This window comes from Salvelinus sp. IW2-2015, linkage group LG10, assembly GCF_002910315.2.
Source record: "Salvelinus sp. IW2-2015 linkage group LG10, ASM291031v2, whole genome shotgun sequence".
Classification (NCBI taxonomy): Eukaryota; Metazoa; Chordata; class Actinopteri; order Salmoniformes; family Salmonidae; genus Salvelinus; species Salvelinus sp. IW2-2015.
The window spans coordinates 2,120,204-2,141,948 of NC_036850.1; the positions used below are offsets into that span (position 1 = coordinate 2,120,204).

Below are 21,745 nucleotides of genomic sequence, written 5' to 3' on the forward strand. Positions count from 1 at the left end.
ATGTTTCCGTGAAGCAAAGTATGTTTGCAATCCCTGATGTCTTTCTGGAAATAGACCCGCACCCTGAGCTCGTCAACTTTATTATCCAGAGACTGAACTAAATTTTTTCCCTCTGGTTGCACATTAAACATGTTGATAGAGATTTGGTAGAACTGATTTAAGTTCCCCCATTAACGTCTCCGGCCACTAGGAGCGCCGCCTCTGGGTGAGTGTTTCCTGTTTGCTTATTTCCTTATACAGCTGACTGAGTGCGGTCTTAGTGCCAGCATCGTCTTGGCGGTAAATAAACAGCCACGAAAAGTATAGCTTAGAACTCTCTAGGCAAGTAGTGTGACCTGCAATTTATCACAATATACTCTACTTCAGGGAGCGCAAAATCTAGAGACTCCTTAGGAACATGGTGTGTAAAAGCTGATTTATTGTCTGTTCAGATTAAGATACCTGGCATTGCCAAATTATCTGTTCCTTCCTGCATGTTTCCACCCATCTAATTTCCTGTAGAGTGAGAACATGATGTCACATACTGAAGTCGCACCCAAACGGCTCTTATCTATATGCCCAGACTTATGACTAAGTCACATAAGACCCCAGACTGCCTCCAATCTTTAAAATGTTCCTTAAGGTATCTAGTATTAGTGTACCAACTTTGATACTTGTATCATAAAATGGAACAATTATTTCACCTATCCGCTGGACTATAAGGTTTTACCTTAAGGAATACGTTTCCCTTACCTAAGGGTATTTTTTAAGGGTGTTGCATTGAGGCCCTCAAACATGTTCTTTGTTAAGGGAAATTTAAGGGTTTTACGGTAGTTTAAAGGTACATTTGCCAGAAAGAGTKTCTGGTTACCATGGAGATGACCTGGTTCACTGACTGAACATCTCATCAAAGAGATTGCATTTATTTGGGGAGATCACAAAATATAACTTCTACATTCAAGACAGGAGGAACAAATTGTTTCAGAAGATAATAAAAATAAATAATTTTACTTTTTCTCTCTCTAACTTACAGAGTAGGTAGCTAGCTAGCAGCTAGCAATGTAGCCATGGATTGTGCAATTCCATTGTTTATCTAAGTAGCTTGTTTTTCTTTGGAAACCAGGGAAAGGAAAGTTTACATTGATGTCCATCTGAATAAAGCACTTAAGAGACCTCATGGGCAACCTTAACTTTTGCACCCTTAAATGTGTTTAGCAATTGACTTAAAGTTAAGAAAACTTAAGAGAAAAGATAAGGGAGAAATGAACTTAAGATGTTTTAGCAGCCGGGCCCAGAGCTACCAAAAATAAAATGTAAAATCATCCTACATAGGTTCATGCAGATAAGACATTTACATTTATTTACCTATCAGAAATAGCATATTCTAAGGTTTCCCAACAAAAAACTACATTTGCAAACAACTCACATTTTGCAGATGGGCTCTTTTTTTCAAAATATCAATTTCTAAAAGAATAACAGCGGTTCCAAGCTTCAACAGTGAGCACTCGCTGCAGTATATAGCTTAGGCTACTAAACGTGTGGCTCATTTGTAGACATGACACTTGCAATGCCAGGGTTGTGGGTTCAGTTCCACAGGGGACCGGTACAAACAAATATGAAATTTGGAACTCAGTACTGTAAGTTGCTCTGGATAAGAGTTCTGCTAAAATGACTAAAACTTTAAATACTATTTTCTTTTGAAATACATTTTCTTACTTCAAAATGTTTCTTAAGACCTGCCAAAACGAAATAATAATGATTTCTTTGAGATGGATTTAACCATTTTATTATGGTGTTTTTAGTGATTTTTTTTTTTAACTAATGAAAAAGCTATTGTTTTCTTTGGGGGGGAAATATTCTAATGTTACCTAAGACCTTCATACACAACCAAATATTATTTGTGCAATATCATATATTCAATGTATTTAGTACTGTTAAAATGGCCAGAATGGATGGCTTGAGACACGGCTTGTAATCAGAGTTCCTGTGGTGTATTTGATCTATGCATGTGCTTCACACTCCCTCTTTGGCGCCAGAGAAGGGAGTTCGGAAAATCAGAAAGTATGCATCTTAGATATAGTTTTCACATACAAACATTATATGTCCGAACTCAGAATCAAATAGGCTCCCAAAAATGAATTGATTGCTGTGATAGAATTTTATTTTGATTGCAGATTTTCTGCATTTTTCAAAGTAGTATTTTTCATGTAGCCTGATTATCAGCTGTCCATGTAAACCGGATAGTAAGGGAAATTGTTCTTCTTGCAAAGCATGTCAATGTTTTAATCTAACTATTATATTAATCAGAGCATTCACAATAATCCTATATTGAATGCATGTAAACGCACTTATTGTACCCCAACTCCTTGCACATAACATGCATGGCTCACATCATGAATCTGATAGTGAGTGCTTCCGCAAACCTTTTGATCAGCTGAACATTCACGCTGAGCTCTTTGCAGATGTTTTACAGGCAGGGGCATGCAAAGAAGATACCTTACATTTCTTACCACCAAACTGGTAGATTGACGAGCCTACCATGGCACCCAATCACGTGCAACACGCTGGAACTCGTGATTCTCGCAGTGCAGTACCACTCAGTGCAGTTTGGCACTTCATAGAGAGGGAAACACAGGTATGATTCAAATCTACATGCATTCTTTCTTTACAATGCGCAAGCAATTGATAACATCTAATGTAATGTTAATCTGCAATGATTATGAAAGTAATTAAACAGGTCATTATAATTATGCAGTTAAAAGAAATAGGCCTACATGTTTTTTTGTAATCCATCATGGCATTGGACAGTGAGTATAACTATATGTTCCTCTTTTTTATTCATTGGTCATTCACCGGTGGTGTGGCCCGAAGCGATTCAGCTGAACATCATGGCCGATAAGTTCAAAGTCATCCCGCAGTTTCTCAACATCTTCCAGAGTAGTCGTCCTGTGACAACAAAGCTCTTTCACTACTTGGGGGACTTGCAGAGGAACATTGCAGCTATCAAAGAGCGACAGTATGGAGGCCTCTTGACACTACGCTGACACAGTTGACGACTTGCCGTTTGTTGTGCAAAGCATTTTRTTGGAACACTGTTGAAGACGCGTACAATAATGCAGAAGAAAAACTCACAAAGTGCGAGTCAGATGGACAGCCTGCCATAGAGTTCCTCCAAGGAGTGAGGGTGTTTGATCCACATRACATTGCGTTTATGGATGACAGAGTGTCTAGTTACAAGGCCGTTCCAGGCTTCAGTAAGAGGAGCACCCTGGCCAAATGCTACAAAGATGCAGTCTCAAACTCATTTGATGCTGACTGAAGCAGCAGTATAAACAAGCTCGTGTTGATCGCTGATCAACCTCCAACAACAACCTACGAGCCTTGGTCTTCATGTACCACAACCAACAACTATGCAGTGGAGCTATTGGTATGGAGGAGGACAAGGAGGATGAAATGGACAATGAAATGTATAATGACATTGAAATGTAGACCTAGATTAGCTAGGCTCTCACCAACTGTTATGTTCCAAAAAAGAGTTGTGTTTGTTCAAAAAAAGAAACAGCCCAAAATAGCATTTTGTCTCTTATTGTTATCATGGAAMATGTAATTAAGATTCATGTCTTAACCCAATGAGTCCCACAATAACGCTGGAGCATTTTGAACTTGTAACCCATTTGAAACATTGTGTGTTTAAAATGGGTTACAGACATCTGGGTTGTACCATTGAATTTGTCTATTTCTTCTGCATCTGTAGATAACAACAACATAAGTCTGTGTGKTTAACGGGGTCTGAGCTAGAGCGATGTTTGTGAGACAAGGGCGGATCCCGAAGGGGTCTTTAAAAACATAACTGTAGCTATCASAGCTCAGGAGAAGACCCAGATGCAGACAGTTCGAAGTAATACAAGTTTATTACAAAAACAGGGGGCAGGCAAACGACAGGTCAAGGGCAGGCAGAGTCRGAAAGGTCAGGGCAGGCAGAATGGTCAAAACCGGGAAAACTAAAAAACAGGGACTAGAGAAAAACACGGGGAAAATTACAGGGAAAATGCTGGTAGGCTTGACGAGACAAGACAAACTGGCAACAGACAAACAGAAAACACAGGTATAAATACACTGGGGATAATGGGGAAGATGGGCGACACCTGTGGAGGGGTGGGTGGAGACAAGCACAAAGACAGGTGAAACAGATCAGGGTGTGACAGCAGTGTCTGAATGGTTTGAGCTACAAACTATTAAAAACTATGTATGAAATGCTGAGACTCTCACAAACACGCACATGTAATGCATATTTTGCTCTATGATGCTGACAAGCTACACAACAGTCGTTAGATAAAAGATCATAGGAAATCCCAGGACATAGTGTCTATAATACTGTAATTGGCTCATAGTTTTATGATTTTATTATTTTATTTCACCTTTATTTAAACAGGGAGTCACATTGAGATTAAATATCTATTTTACAAGAGAGCCCTGTACACATTACAATAAAAACAGAATATTAAAACATACAAGTGTATAAAACAATGTAATTCAGCACACAATTAACAAAAATAAACATTTAATTAAAGCAATCACATTCAACTACATAGAAGTCCTCAATCAATAATTTGACCTGCCTGAATGGCAACAGTACATCTAGCTGCAGTGAACTCTGCATATTGTTCCACAAATTAGGGGCAAAAAAACTACACGCGGATTTTCCTACATCTGTGAAGACTGAAGGGATCTCTAGTGTTATCCATTCCTGAGAATGGGTTTGGTAACTTATGATTCTTATCTTAATTAATGAAGTTACATATAGATGGAGTTTCTGTAAGATTGCTTTGTAAATAAATAAAAGAGAATGCAGCTCTCTTCTTACAGACAGAGAGGTCCATCCCACATTTTTATACAGACTACAATGATGAGTCCTAAAATTGTCCACTGTGATAAAACGTATTGCGGAACGGTAGACTGCGTCCAAGGGTTTTAAAATAGAGGTTTCCGCATGCAGGTAAACAATTTCACCAAAATCCAATACAAGGAGAAACGTTCCTTGAACAATCTTTCTCCTATTTTTAACACTATAAAGGCAATGTTTATTTCGATATAAAAAAACAATCTTGGTTGCTGTCACAAACTCCACAAGATGTCAATGACTAGTTGGATATTTATTTCCAATGTGTAAACTATTTCAGCATTCATATAAATTCGTTTTTTTCAGGTTTTTCCTTTTGCTGGACCTTATGTCAGATTGTATTGTGTTCTACTTGTAGCCCTGGTTATCATGAAAATAACATTGTAAAACACATAATTGTGAGGCTATATTCGTACTCCCTGACGAAGGCCATGCAGCCGAAACGCGTCGGTTTTTAAAAAACTTTGTTTCTATTGAACATGCCATACTAATAAAGGCATTTTAATTAATTATTAAGAGTGCCTTGGTCCTCTTTCTTTTTGATGACCATTACACCTTTTACAAAGAGCACCTTCTATCTACCAAAATATACTATAGTGTACCTTAGTAGCGCTTCCCTTCCTCCTCTTTCTACTAGATGTCAATGACTAGTTGGATATTTATTTCCCAATGTGTAAACTATTTCAGCATTCATATAAATTCGTTTTTTTCAGGTTTTCCTTTTGCTGGACCTTATGTCAGATTGTATTGTGTCTACTTGTAGCCTGGTTATCATGAAAATAACATTGTAAAACAACATAATTGTGAGGCTATATTTAAGGGTGGAATGCAGATAAATGAAAGTCAGAAAAATACTATGTTTTTTTTGCAGGGGTCTGGACTGATAGGGTTAATTGCAGATTGGACCCCAGGTGTTTTTCTTGGTTTTTATGTACACAAGCCTACCAGACAAGCTAAATGACTTCTATGCTCGCTTCGAGGCAAGTAATACTGAAACATGCATGAGAGCATCAGCTGTTCCGGACAACTGTGTGATCACGATCTCCGTGCCCGATGTGAGTAAAGACAGGTCAACATTCACAAGGCCCGGGCCAGACAGATTACCAGGACGTGTACTCTGAGCATGCGCTGACCAACTGGCAAGTGTTTTCACTGACATTTTCAACCTCTCCCTGTCTGAGACTGTATACAACATGTTTCAAGCGACTACCTTAGTCCCTGTGCCAGAACACTAAGATAACCTGCCTAAATGACTACCAGCCGTAGCACTACGTCTGTAGCCATGAAGTGCTTTGAAAGGCTGGTATGGGTCACATCAACACTATTATCCAGAAACCTCTAGACCCACTCCAATTTGCATACCACTAACAGTCCACAGATTATGCAATCTCTATTGCACTCCAACTGCCTTTCTCACTGGACAAAATACACCTATGTGAGAGTGCAGCTCAGCGTTCAACACCATAGCACCCTCAAGCTATCACTAAGCTAAGGACCTAAACTAAACACTCCCTCTGCACTGGATCCTGGACTTCCTGACGGGCCGCCACTAGTGGTGAGGATAGATAACACACATCCGCCATGCTGATCTCCACTCGGGGGTCCTCAGGGTGCGTGTTCAGCCCCTCCTGTATCTCCTGTTCACTCATGACTACACGGCCAGGCACGACTCCAACACCATCATTCAATTTGCCGATGGACACAGTGGTAGGCCTGATTACGACAACAACGAGACAACCTATAGGGAGGAGGTCAGAGACCTGACTGTGTGGTGCCAGGACAACAACCTCTCCCTCAATGTTATCTAGAGAAGGAATGATTGTGGACTACAGGAAAAAGAGGGCCGAGCACGCCCCCATTCTCATCGACGTGACTGTAGTTGAGCAGGTTGAGGGCTTCAAGTTCCTTGGCGTCCACATCACCAACAAACTAATATGGGCCAAGCACACCAAGACAGTCGTGAAGAAGGCACAACAAAACCTATTCCCCCTCAGGAGACTGAAAAGGTTCTACAGCTGCAACATCGAGAGCAACCCGAGCATCCTGACGGGTTGCATCACTGCCTGGTATGGCAACTGCTCGGCCTTCAACCGCAAGGCACTTACAGGGTAGTGCGTATGGCCCAGTACGTCACTGTGGCCAAGCTTCCTGCCATCCAGGACCTCAATACCAGGCGGTGTCAGAGGAAGGCCCTACAAATTGTCAAAGACTCCAGCCACCCTAGTCATAGACTGTTCTCTCTGCTACCGCACGACAAGCGGTACCGAAGCGCCAAGTCTAGGTTCAAGAGGGTTCTAAACAGCTTCTACCCCCAAGCCATAAGACTCCTGAACATCTAATCAAATGAATACACAGACTATTTTTGCAATGCTCTTTTGCGCTGCTGCTGTTCTCTGTTTTTATCTATGCATTGTCACTTTAATAACTACCTACATGTATATATTACCTCAATTACCTCGCCTAACCGGTGACCCCGCACATTGACTCTGTACCGGTACCCCCTGTATATAGCCTCGCTATTGTTATTTTACTGCTGCTCTTTAATTATTTGTTACTTTTATTTCTTATTTTTTAGGTATTTTTCTTAAAATTGCATTGTTTGTTAAAGGCTTGTAAGTAAGCATTTRACTGTAAGGTCTACCTACACCTGTTGTATTCGGCGCATGTGACAAATAACATTTGATTTSATATGTAGGTTTAATCTTTTTAGTACCTACAAATTATGGGGGGCATATATTTAAAAAATCCTGGAGGGACTGCCTGTATATCAGTGTTTCACACTGAAAATGTGATCCAAGAAAGGACTAGCAGAAATTAGATAGAACTGTCAAARGAATTTTTAAGATTGGCTTGAATTGGACAATACACCAAATCAATCCCTTACAATTGTAGGAGATTGTCACTCAACAAGGGTATAGGAAGAGACAGGTTTGGGCTTGAGCCTGCCAAAGTCATTTTGTTTGTGTTTGATGATCTCTTCTCCTTCCCCCCCAACCAGCGAACTGCATTCAGAGGATGAGGCGAACGCCCCCGCTGGATGAGCTTCAACCACCACCGTACCAGGACGAGGACGGCTCCCCGCGGATGTCCTACACACCATCAGACCTGGGCGACGCCAAGTGCAACCTGTCCCAAAACAGCGACAGTCCCCATCACTCCTACGGCAAGTGTCCGAGCGAGGCCAGCAATGGACAGGAGACAGAGAGTTACCTAAACAAGGGYTATGAGGAGGACGTACCCAGCGACAGCACAGCTGTGCTCAGCCCAGAGGTGAGAGACACCACGGGCCATACCGGAAAGACATAACCAGTAACATATTGGAGAAAGTTTTTCCTGAGGGCCAGTTTCCCGGACACAGATTAAGTCTAGTCCTGGACTCAAAATTKTTTTCATTGGATATGCTTAGCTTTTTAGTCTAGGGCTAGGCTTAATCTGTATCCAGGAAACCGCTCCAATGTGTTTTGCCACATTTCTATAAAACATACCGTATAAAGTATGTAGGCTACATCTAAGATAAATGACCACTTGAGTTTGTATGCCAATGATGCAAATTGAAGAGTGAATCAAACATAATATGGTCATTTGTTCAACATGTATTTGMAATATATTTATTTTTGAAAGATGTGAGGCATGTTTGTGATTATCATATGTCGGTGTAAAATGTCTGAATCGGAGATGAGATCAGACACTAACATAAAATAAAAAGGTGTAAACTGAGACTCTGTGATATGGCGTGACCATAAACAGTGGTGCAAATAAGGAAAGTACAGAGAGAGTGCTGAACAAGAGGCTGATCMTGTCACAGATATTGTGAAGCATTCYTGCATTTACGCAAAAGTTCTCTCCACCCTCGTGCAATGTGAYAGCGGTGTGAAATTAAATGCTGATGAGATTAGCCTCTTGCCTTGTACACTCTTAGAAATTGTGCTATCTAGAACCTACAAGAGGCCTTCGGCTGAATGGAGAGATAGAACACATGGAAGCACACAAAATATCACTGAAGACAGTGAAACTGACRTCAGTTTTTATCCCTACAGATCGGTCAGTAAATCAATACTCCAGGGTGAAGTTTTAGACTGSAGGCCTTAATGCTAAAAACATTTTSGGGTAGACTTTATAATAATRRCATGTAATAAAGCATTTATAATTGATTAGTAAAATGTTTATTCCTAAATCACTAATCATATTTTTGCGTGACTGTTAAGTGTGGGATATTTATACTTTATAATGACTAAATAAATGTTTTGAGTGACCAGTTGAATTTCGCACAAAAAGATGGAKATGCCATTGGTAGACATTCCAGCAGTACCTGATGCCCCCCCTAGAGGTCTCAAAATGGCCACTAGAACATATCAATGGTTAAAAAATAAGCACACGATTCAGAATATGTTTAAATATATTGAAKATTTTATTTTAAAACAGTCACACTGTTTTAATAGTGTGATGTATAACTTTAGACTAGCTCTATGCTGAGTAAAATAATGTAGTTTGTAAGTTTAGCATGCCTTGGCAGCAGTGGTGGAAAAAATCTAATTGTCATACTTGAGTAAAAGTAAAGATACCTTAATAGAAAATTACACAAGTAAAAGTGAAAGTCACCCAGTAAAATACTACTTGAGTAAAAGTCTAAAAGTATTTTATTTTAAATATACTTAAGTATCATAAGTAAAAGTATAAATKATTTCAAATTCCTTATATTAATCCCCCTAGACTCTATAATTTAAGTAACATAATACAAATAAAAAAATGGTTATGTCACGTTGTATAAATGATTGGAGACAGGCGCAGGAATACGTAATAGCGGATTTGAATACTCCACCCAAAATATACAACATGCCATGAAAGGCACGGGGACGAAGCCCGAAACAAACATGTATACAAAAACACAGGAATGTAACCCAAACAAAAGAGCGAGGTAAAACCTAATAAATACACGGGACGAGACCCGCAATACACTACTCGGGGCGAGACCCGTAATAACAAATGCACAACAATACACGGGACGAGACCCGTAATAAAAAAGTGCACAGTACACACAACACGAAAGCCGAAATAACAAAGCACAGGTACTCATAGACCAACGGACATGGGAACAATAACCGACAAGACAATGGTGAACAGAGAGCCCAAATACTGTATGTAATTATTAATCAGGGGAAATGGGAACCAGGTGTGCGTAATGAAACAGTTCAGTGACGCCTAGAGGCCGGTGACGTAGACCTCCAGAGATGGTGCAGGGACTGAGCAGCAGTACCGGGGGAATCTGTGASAGGTTAGACCTAGAAAAAACAAATATGACCCCCTGTAGGAAAAGGAGAGTCTCACGAACACGATGGTGTTCTCCAACTCGTCTAAGGTAATCCATACAAATGAATAGGTGCAAAAATAATATATATATACCTATAATTCCTGTGTAAAAGAAAAAATATTTATTTCCTTTCTAATATCTCCTAGATAGAACAGACGCTTCAAAACCTTTTGTATTTTTTTGCCATTTATGAATGTGTTATTCAATGTGTTTCTATGGGCTATAGTAGTGAAGGCCAAATTCAATATATATTTTTTTGATCTAAAGGGGTCCTAATATGCTAAATAAAGTAGCTAAATGATCCATGGTATGACCTTCTTAAAACAATTATATATGTCATCTTGTCACCCCTCCCTCAGCGGCTTAGACTTCWAAGAATATATTAAGCAAACGAGATGGCACCATTTTCTTGTTTTATTTTATTTACAGATAGTCAGGGGCACACCACAACATAATAAACAAATGAAGCATGTGTGTTTGGTCCACCAGATCAGATCAGAGGCAGTAGGGCAGACCAAGGATGCTCTCTTGCGTGAATTGGAAAATGTTCCTGACCTGCTKAGCATTCAAAATATAAACAAGTACTTTTGGGTGTCAGGGAAAATGTATGGAGTAAAAAGTACATTATGGATGTTCATTATATAAAAAAAATTGGGGTATGGATGTGGGTACGCAGACCCATGAGCCACTGCTGCCCCTCATGTTMAGTTCCATTGTTTTGTGGCTCCGACCCCCATCGAAAATGCCTGTCCCTGTTCTAGGCTATTTTCAGACCTTAACTTTGGGATAGGCGTGCCGCTATCGCCCCACCGCGAACAACATTCGGTGAAAAAGCAGAGCGCGAATTTCAAAATACAAAATTCGTAATATTATACATTCATAAAAATACAAGTACCTTACATCATTTAAAAGCTTAACTTCTTGTTAATCCAGCCGTTTTGTCAGATTTCAAAAAGTCTTTACAGCGAAAGCATACCATGCGATTATCTGAGGACAGCGCCTRAGAATAGTATGTTCATTACCGGAGATACATATCGAAATGCGCGCCCTCACCGACGCGCACCACAACACTACAGCCAAAATGGGAGCCACCTAGAAAGACTACAAATTCTAGCAAATTTTTCAAAAAACAAGCCTGAAACTCTTTCTAAAGACTGTTGCCATCTACTGGAAGCCCTAGGAACTGCAATCTAGGAGGTATTCCATTGATATTCCCATAGACAGCCATTTCAAGTGGTGAGCTCAACAACAACAAAAAATCCGGATGGAATCTCCCCTGGTTTTCGCCTGCCATACCAGTTCTGTTATACTCACATACATGATTTGATGCATATCCTAGCTTCTGGGCCTGAGTAACAGGCAGTTTACTTTGGGCACCTCCGTCATCCAAACTTCCGAATACCCCTATCCCAAAGAAGTTTTAAGGAATAACAGGTACTGCTGGAATGTCTACCAATGGCATGTCCATCATTTAGTGAGAAATTACACAAGTATTTACAAAGTATAAAGGCCAGTGACAGTTTTAGCATGTAAATCTTAGTGGGGGAAAAATGTTTTTAGTGGGGGGGAAATGTTTTTAGATGCATGCCAGCAAACCCACTACACAACACAACACTAAACAATACATTAATTGGACTATAACGGTGACAAACGTTGCCGGCCTACATGAAGCTATCCCAAAAGCATAGCTTCATTTCAGTACCATGGAGTGAATCCTTAACACCTGGGATCAGCGGAGCCTTGCCTGGCAGCAAAACAGTTCATTCAACTTCATTTACTGCCTTTTAAAAAAACATAGCTTGTATGGCTGATTGCTTAAACAAATATGYTTTCTACTGACAATTGAGATGTACAAACTATGACATAAGGGAATGATGAGCGGGAAAGAGGCAATCCGTAATGTCGATTTAAGACATTAATGAGCGACCTAAGACAGACGTAGTCAATATTACTATTTGTACAGCGACAGAATTCAGAACATGAGCCATTCTTACAGTATTTTCCCTGTACACAAAGTCAGAACTGTAGGATAAATAAAGGGGACATATAAGCAGACAATGAAAGCWCTTACAATATTTGATGATGACATTTCTCTAAAACAGGCTATAGGCTACATGTGCACCACCAAGTCAGAACAATAGGCTAAGTTATGAGGTGGGAAGGGACCAAATTATAGGGTGAGGAACATGGGCTACTAACAGCTTACTACACAACATACAGTTAGTATTTCTTTCTTAGRTAGAGTATACATATCCCCCTGGCATATTACATGATTTATGCAGCAGCATACAAGACATTTTTGGACCTTGTTGAGCTGTGCTCACTTGAACAGGAAGGTGGCACGATGGTCCACACGCCCTCTCCACTGAATAGCAGGCTAGTGATGGTTTTGCAACGCTTGCGGTTAGCCACAGATTCCTTCCAAACCATTAATTGTTGAATTTCGATTACCAACTTGTTTTGTAATGTTTATGTCCAATGGCCGATGTGCACCMGTACGTTTTATTTATAATTCATCTTCATATGACAGCGATTGAAAAGGATTTCCCAGTAGATTGTCGACCTGATTCATGATGATGAGTGCTTGTCTAGCTTGCTAGCTAAGATTTTGAAAGTATTGTTAGGTTCTGAACACACTCACGGACAACTTGAAAAAGCTCAAACCATGTTTATCCACCCACTGGGTCATACAGCTGCAAAGACAAATGCATGTTTACACAAGCACATATATTTATACACCCCTACTAGGCGGAGTAAACTCTTTGCACATCTAGACAGCCAATACATCTCTGTCAGGAACTTAATTGGTTCCGCTCACTGGTGTAGTCCTGGCCTTGCCTCATGCTAGAACCTTCGTGGGCATGGAATTACATATGTGTGGGATAGGACTGTTCCTTCTCACTTCATCTGACCTGACCTCGGGCCGATTTGCTCGCTCCTCCCTAATCCACGACTGTCTTACCTTATCAGTGACTGAAACCTGACTGTTGTCCTTTGCCTCCCTCCTTAGGAGCCATGAGGTTTAACATGTTTTGACAGAATGTAATCTTTCTGCACTCCTCGTGGTCTCACTCAGTAACTTTCCATACATTAGCCATGCGGTTTAAGTGTCACYAGTGTCACCAGCAAAGCACCCCCACACCATCACACCTCCTCCTTCATGCTTCAGGGTGGGAACCGCTCATGCGGAGATCATCCGTTCACCTACTCTGCGTCTCACAGAGACACGTCGGTTGGAACCAAAAATCTCAAATTTGGACTCATCAGACCAAAGGACAGATTTCCACCAGTCCATTGCTTGTGTTTCTTGGCCCAAGCAAGTATTTTCTTCTTATTGGTGTCCTTTAGTTGTGATTTCTTTGRACAATTCGACTATGAAGGCTTGATTCACGCAGTCTTCTCTTATGATGTTGATATGTGTTTGTTACTTGAACTCTGTGAAGCATTTATTTGGGCTGCAATCTGAGATGCAGTTAACTCTAATGAACTTATCTTCTACAGCAGAGGTAACGCTGGGTCTTCCTTTCCTGTGGCGGTCCTCATGAGGGCCAGTTTCATCATAGCGCTTGATGGTTTTTGCGACTGCACTTGAAGAAACTTTCAAAAGTACTTGAAAATTTCGGCATTGACTAACCTTCATGTCATTTCTCTTTGCTTATTTCAGCTATTCTTGCCATAACATGGACTTGGTCTTTTACCAAATAGGACTATCTTCTGTATACCACCCATACCTTGTCACAACACAACTGATTTGCTCAAATGCATTAAGGAAAGAATTTCCACAAATTAGCTTTTAACAAGGCACACATGTTAATTAATTGAAATGCATTCCAGGTGACTATCTCATGAAGCTGGTTGAGAGAATGCCAAGAGTGTCCAAAGCTGTCATCAAGGCAAAGTGTGGCTACTTTGAAGAATGTAAAATGTAAAATATATTTTCATTTGTTTAACACTTTTTTGGTTACTACATGATTCCATATGTGTTATTTCATAGTTTTTTCTTAGTTTTGATGTCTTCACTACTTTTCTACAATGACATACAGAAAATAAGGCAGTTACATTGATAGTAACGCACACATGTCCAAAGTCATTATTTGGAAGGATAACAACAATGCAAGAAAGCGAGCGCCAGTCAGAAAATGTGCCAGTTCGTGTAAGACTGAGCAAATGTCTGTATTCTTGGTGTGCGGAAAAAACGAGGAAGGGCTGTCCTCGAAGTGGGAAGTTTGTCTGGCTCAGTAAAGCCTCAAACTTAAATTGTCCGCAACACTGAAATGGGCTACTTCTATGTGAAGTAATGAGTAGYCGGAACCCACCTTAATTCAAACTCTTGTTAAAAAATGCCTAGCTCCACTCCTATTCCCCAGTGCTCTCAGTTGTTGACTTCTGTAACCGTAAAAGCCTTGGTTTCATGCATGTTAACATTAGAAGCCTCCTACCTAAGTTTGTTTTATTCACTGCTTTAGCACACTCTGCCATCCCTAACTAAAACATTTTCCGACAAGATAGAACTTCCAAAGGGGGCGGAGTTGCAATCTACTGTAGAGATAGCCTGCAAAGTTCTGTCTTACTATCCAGGTCTGTACCCAAACAATTCGAGCTTCTACTTTTAAAAATCCACCTTTCCAGAAACAAGTCTCTCACCGTTGCCGCTTGCTATAGACCACCCTCTGCCCCCAGCTGTGCCCTGGACAAAAAATGTGAATTGATTGCCCCCCATCTATCTTCAGAGCTCGTGCTGCTAGGTGACCTAAACTGGGACATGCTTATTAACACCCCAGCCGTTCTACAARCTAAGCTTGATGCCCTCAATCTCACACAAATMATCAATGAACCTACCAGGTACAACCCCAAATCCGTAAACACGGGCACCCTCATAGATATCATCCTAACCAATTTGTCCTCCAAATACACCTCTACTGTCTTCAACCAAGATCTCAGTGATCACTGCCTCATTGCCTGCATCCGTAATGGGTCTGCGGTCAAACGACCACCCCTCATCACTGTCAAACGAGCAGGCCTTTCTAATCGACCTGGCCCAGGTATCCTGGAAGGATATTGACCTCATCCCGTCAGTAGAGGATGCCTGGTAATTCTTTAAAAGTGCCTTCCTCACCATCTTAAATAAGCATGCCCCATTCAAAAAATGTTGAACCAGGAACAGATATAGCCCTTGGTTCACCCCAGACCTGACTGGCCTTGACCAGCACAAAAACATCCTGTGGCGTACTGCATTAGCATCGAATAGCCCCCGTGATATGTAACTTTTCAGGGAAGMTAGGAACCAATATACACAGGCAGTTAGGAAAGCTAAGGCTAGCTTTCTCAAACAAAAATTTGCATACTGTAGCAAAAAAGTTCTGGGACACTGTAAAGTCCATGGAGAATAAGAGCACCTCCTTCCAGCTGCCCACTGCACTGAGGCTAGGAAACACTGTCACCACTGATAAAGCCACGATAATTGAGAATTTCAATAAGCATTTTTCTACGGCTGGCCATGCTTTCCACCTAGCTACCCCTACGCCGGTCAACAGCCCTGTATCCCCCACAGCAACTTGCCCAAGCCTCCCCCATTTCTCTTTCACCCAAATCCAGATAACTGATGACACTGATGACACTCTAGACCCAAACTGCTACAGACCTATATCTATCCTTCCCTGCCTTTAAAAGGTCTTCGAAAACCAAGTCAATACACAGATTACCGACCATTTCGAATCCCACCGTACCTTCTCCGCTATGCAATCTGGTTTCAGAGCTGGTCATGGGTGCACCTAAGCCATGCTCAAGGTCCTAAACGATATCATAACCGCCATCGATAAGAGACATTACTGTGCAGCCGTATTCATCGACCGACCTGGCCAAGGCTTTCGACTCTGTCAATCATCACATTCTTATCGGCATACTCAATAGCCTTGGTTTCTCAAATGACTGCCTCGCCTTGTTCACCAACTACTTCTCTGATAGAYTTCAGTGTGTCAAATCGGAGGGCCTGTTGTCCGGATCTCTCGCAGTCTCTATGGAGGTGTCACAGGGTTCAATTCTCGGGCCGACTCTCTTCTCTGTATACATCAATGATGTCGCTCTTGCTGCTGGCGATTCTCTGATCCACCTCTATGCAGAKGACACCCTTCTGTATACTTCTGGCCCTTCTTTTGACACTGTGTTAACAAACCTCCAGACGAGCTTCAATGCCATACAACTCTCCTTCCATGGCCTCCAACTGCTCTTAAATACAAGTAAAAATAAATGCATGCTCTTCAACAGATCGCTGCCCGCAGCTGCCCGCACCTGCCCGCCCGTCCAGCATCACTACTCTTAGCATCACTACTTAGAATATGTGGACAACTACATATACCTAGGTGTCTGGTTAGACTGTAAACTCTCCTTCCAGACTCACATTAAACATCTCCAATCCAAAATTAAATCGAGAATCGGCTTCCTGTTTCACAACAATGATGTTATTTACAAAATAGCCTCCAACACTCTACTCAACAAATTGGATGCAGTCTATCACAGTGCCATCCGTTTTGTCATCAGAGCCCCATATATACTACCCACCAKTGCYACATGTATGCTCTCGTTGGCTGTCCCTCGCTTCATACTCATTGCCAAACCCACTGGCTCCAGGTCATCTACAAGTCTTTGCTAAGTAAAGCCCTGCCTTATCTCAGCTCACTGGTCACCATAGCAGCACCCACCCGTAGCACGTGCTCCAGCAGGTATATTTCACTGGTCACCCCCAAAGCCAATTCCTCCTTTGGCCGCCTTTCCTTCCAGTTCTCTGCTGCCAATGACTGGAACGAACTGCAATAAACACTGAAGCTGAGAGACTCATATCTCCCTCACTAACTTTAKGCARCAGCTGTCAGAGCAGCTCACAGATCACTGCACCTGTACATAGCCCATCTGTAAATAGCCCATCCAACTACCTCATCCCCGTTCTGTATTTATTTATTTATTTTGCTCCTTTGCACCCCAGTATCTCTACTTGCACCTTCATCTTCTGCACATCTATCACTCCAGTGTTTAATTGCTATATTGTAATTACTTCACCATTATGGCCTATTTATTGCCTTACCTCCCTTATCTTACCTCATTTGCACACACTGTATGACTCTTTCTGCATTTGTAAGAGCTTTCTACACCTGGATTGTGCAACATTTGCCCATTATTCTTTTTTAAATTCTTCATGCTCTGTCAAATTGGTTGTTGATCATTGCTAGAACCACAACCATTTTAAGGTCTTGCCATTCACTGTCTTCTTGGTAAGCAACTCCAGTGCAGATTTGGCCTTGTGTTTTAGGTCAAATCAAAGTTTATTTGTCACGTGCGCCAAATACAACAGGTAACAGGTAGACCTTACAGTGAAATGCTTACTTACAAGCTCTAACCAAAAGTGCAAAAAAGGTATTAGGTGAACAATAGGTAGGTAAAGAAATAAAAACAACAGTAAAAAGATAGGCTATATACAGTAGCGAGACTATAAAAGTAGCAAGGCTACATACAGACACCGGTTAGTCAGGCTCATTGAGGTAGTATGTACATGTAGATATGGTTAAAGTGACTATGCATATATGATGAACAGAGAGTAGCAGTAGCGTAAAAGAGGGGTTGGCGGTTGGTGGATGGGACACAATGCAGATAGCCCGGTTAGCCAATGTGCGGGAGCCCAATTGAGGCAGTATGTACATGAGTGTATAGTTATAGTGGCTATGCATATATGATAAACAGGGAGTAGCAGCAGCGTAAAAAGAGGGGTTGCTGCGGGGGGGGCTCACAATGCAAATTGTCCGGGTAGCCATTTGATTTCCTGTTCAGGAGTCTTATGGCTTGGGGGTAAAAACTGTTGGGAAGCCTTTTTGTCCAAGACTTGGCACTCCGGTATTGCTTGCCATGCAGTAGTAGAGAGAACAGTCTATGACTAGGGTGGCTGGGGTCTTTGACAATTTTTAGAGCCTTCCTCTGACACCGCCTGGTGTAGAGGTCCTGGATGGCAGGAAGCTTAGCCCCAGTGATGTACTGGACCGTACGCACTACACGTGCCTTGCGGTCAGAGGGCGAGCAATTGCCGTACCAGGCAGTGATGCAACCAGTCAGGATGCTCTCGATATTTCAGCTGTAGAACCTTTTGAGGATCTGAGGACCCATGCCAAATCGTTTTAGTTTCCTGGGGGGGAATAGGCTTTGTCGTCCCCTCTTCACGACTGTCTTGGTGTGCTTGGGATTTATTTTAAGTGTCCAGATTAGTCTCCCGCTTGTTGAAAGCAGCAGCTCTAGCCTTTAGCTCGATGCAGATGTTGCCTGTAATCCATGGCTTCTGGTTGGGATATGTACGTTCAGTCACTGTGGGAACGATGTCGTAGATGCACTTACTGATGAAGCCGATGACTGAGGTGGTGTACTCCTCAATGCCATTGGATGAATCCCGGAACATATTGCAGTCTGTGCTAGCAAAACAGTCCTGTAGTGTCGCATCCGTGTCATCTGACCACTTCCATATTGAGTGAGTCACTGGTACTTCCTGCTTTAGTTTTTGCTTGTAAGCAGGAATCAGGAAGATAGAAATATGGTCAGATTTGCCAAATAGAGGGCGGGGGAGAGCTTTGTATGCACCTCTGTGTGTGGAGTAAAGGTGGTSTAGGATTTTTATTTTTATGGTTGCACATGTGACATGCTGGTAAGAATTTGGTAAAACTGATTTAAGTTTGCCTACGTTAAAGTCCCCTGCCACTAGGAACGCAGCTTCTGGGTGAGCATTTTATTKTTTACTTATGGCCTTATAGAGCTGGTTAAGAATGGTCTTAGTGCCAGCTAAGACCATCCTGTGGTGGTAAATAGACGGCTACGAATAATAAAGATGAGAACTTTCTTGGTAGATAGTGTGGTCTACAGCTTATCGTAAGGTACTCTACCTCAGGCAAGCAATATCTCGAGACTTCTTTAATATTAGACATTGCGCACCAGCTTTTATTGACAAATAGACACACACCCCCACCCCTCGTCTTACCAGAGGTAGCGTCTCTGTTCTGCCGGTGCATGGAAAATTCCGCKTGCTCTATATTGTCCGTATCGTCGTTCAGCCACTTCTCGGTGAAACATAAGATGTTACAGTTTTTGATGTCCTGTTGGTAGGATAATCTTAATCGTAGGTCATCAATTTTAATTTCCAATGATTGCACGCTAGCAAGAAGAACGGATGGCATTGGGAGTTTACTCGCTCGCCTCTGGATTCTCAGCAGACTGCCCTCTCTGCGGCCCCTTTCCCTGTGTCTTTTCTTCACGCAAAAGGCGTGGATCTGGGCCTGTTCCAGTGAAAGCAGAATATCCTTCTCGTTGGACTCGTTAAKGGAAAAAGTTTATTCCAGTCCGCAGTGAGTAATCACTGTTGTCATGTCCAGACGTTCTTTTCAGTCATAAGAGACGGTCGCAGCAACATTATGTACACAGTAAGTAAAAAAAATAAGATAAACAAACGCAAAAAAAACGAACAAAATAGCACAATTGGTCGGGAGAATGTAAAACGTCAGGCATGTTCTTCGGCGCCAGACAATGAAAGTTCTTACAATATTCAATGATGACATTCTTCTAAAACAGGCTATAGGCTACATGTGCACTACCAAGTCAGAACAGTAGGCTAAGTTATGAGGGGGCAAGGGACCAAATTCTTAGGATGAGGCACATGGGCTACTAACAGCTTACTACACAACATACACTTAGTGTTATTTACTTAGCTACAGTATACATATACCCCTTACATATTACATAAGTTATGCAGTAGCATACGATTCATATTTGGACTCACCCTGTTGTGCTGTGCTCACTTGAACAGGAAGGTGGCGCGGCGATCCTTCTTGTGGGCAGATTTTGTCATCAAACTTTGTCATCAAAGTCTGCCATTCTCTGGATTTATGGTGCTTTCAKGACAACTGGGAACTCTGAAAAAAAGAAAGGTTGAATCATGACGTCAGTGATCTTCAGGTCGGAGCTCTAGAAAGAGGCCGGAGTTCCCGACTTGGAAGTCCGAGTTCACAGCGTATTTTCCTAGTCGGACGTCGGTTTTTTCCCCGAGTTCCCAGTTGTCTTGACGTACCATAAATCCAGAGAATGGCAGACTTTGATGACAAAGTGAACTCACTGAAGTCTGAGTTTCCCAGTTCTAAGTTTCCAGTTGTTTTGAATGTGGCAGAAGTCGTGCTGAATTGACAGCATGACCAATGTATTCAATCCTTCTCCCATGGTGTCCTTTTAAGCTTGGAAAAGAGACCCTTAAACTCAGAAGTGGACCTGCATTTTGGAGCTGTCTTACTCAAGAAAGCCAAAAAGAGATCATGTTTGTATGCGGCTTTATTAACTCAAAGATTTTTTTTTAATTACATTGTTTGCAAACTGATATGTGCACGTATTAATGCAAAAATAAATACAAAAAAGGGTAACAAAAACATTTTATATTTTTTAAAATATTGTTTAATCTTTTGCTAAACAGGTGGGGCTCAAAACAGGTTGGGCTCTGATTGACAGGTAGCCACTGGTTGTTTATATCAGACTTGAATGTTGGCTATATYACATACACACTGAGTATACCAAACATTAGGAACACCTTCGTAATATTGAGTTGCACCCRCCCCCTCAGAACACCCTCAATTCATTGGGGCATGGACTCTACAAGGTGTCGAAAGCGTTCCACAAGGGATGCTGGCCCATGCTCAGTTTACAAAACGTTAGGAACACCTGCTCTTTCCATGACATAGACTGACCAGGTGAATCCAGGTGAAAGCTATGATCCCTTATTGATGTAACTTGTTAAAGAAGGATTTTTAAGCCTTGAGACAGTTGAGACATGGATTGTGTATGTGTGCCATTCAGAGGGTGAATCGGTAAGACAAAAGATTTAAGTGCCTTTGAACGGGGTATGGTAGTAGGTGCCAGGAGCACCAGTTTGAGTGTGTCAAGAACTGCAATGCTGCTAGGTTTTTCACGCTCAACAGTTTCCTGTGAATGGTCCACCACCCAAAGGACATCCAGCCAACTTGACACAACTGTGGGAAGCACTGGAGTCAACATGGGCCAGCATCCCTGTGGAATGCTTTCAACACCTTGTAGAGTCCAGCCCGACGAATTGAGGGTGTTCTGAGGGCAAAACTCAATATTAGTAGTGTTTTACTCTGTGTATATGAAAGTATATATGGAAGTGCAGTTGTTTAAATTAATTAATCTACATACATTAGTCCCACATTGATGTGTACCTTAAAATACAGTGTTACCAGATATTTAGTACGCCAAACGATAGTTAAAAAACAACAAAACTAAATAAAAGAGCACTCTATACATGACTGAAACCATGAAAACCACATGGAAAAGAAGGACCACCTGTCATGGAAACCTCATGGGGGAAAAATATATATTTCTACATTTGCAGCCATTTTCCTTTTCAACTTCCCTCTCTGAATCACTACAGAGTAACCGAATGTAGCAGGTGTAAAATAAACGCCCGGGGTCGGTAGAAACCGGAAGCATCCGGTTTGCAGGCTTCACCTCTTCCTCGCTGCTTTTCCTGAAAA

The 21,745-nt window shown here is 41.5% G+C and overlaps 1 protein-coding gene across 1 annotated transcript in view; it reads left to right on the top strand.

The window, feature by feature from the left end:
• The window catches only part of syt14a (synaptotagmin XIVa), a 179,084-nt gene that overhangs the window by 121,992 nt on the left and 35,347 nt on the right, over window positions 1-21,745 (top strand). The window contains exon 5 of the mRNA XM_023995029.2: window positions 7,878-8,149. Coding sequence (XP_023850797.1) covers window positions 7,878-8,149 — 272 coding nt within the window. The remainder of the gene's footprint in view (window positions 1-7,877; window positions 8,150-21,745) is intronic.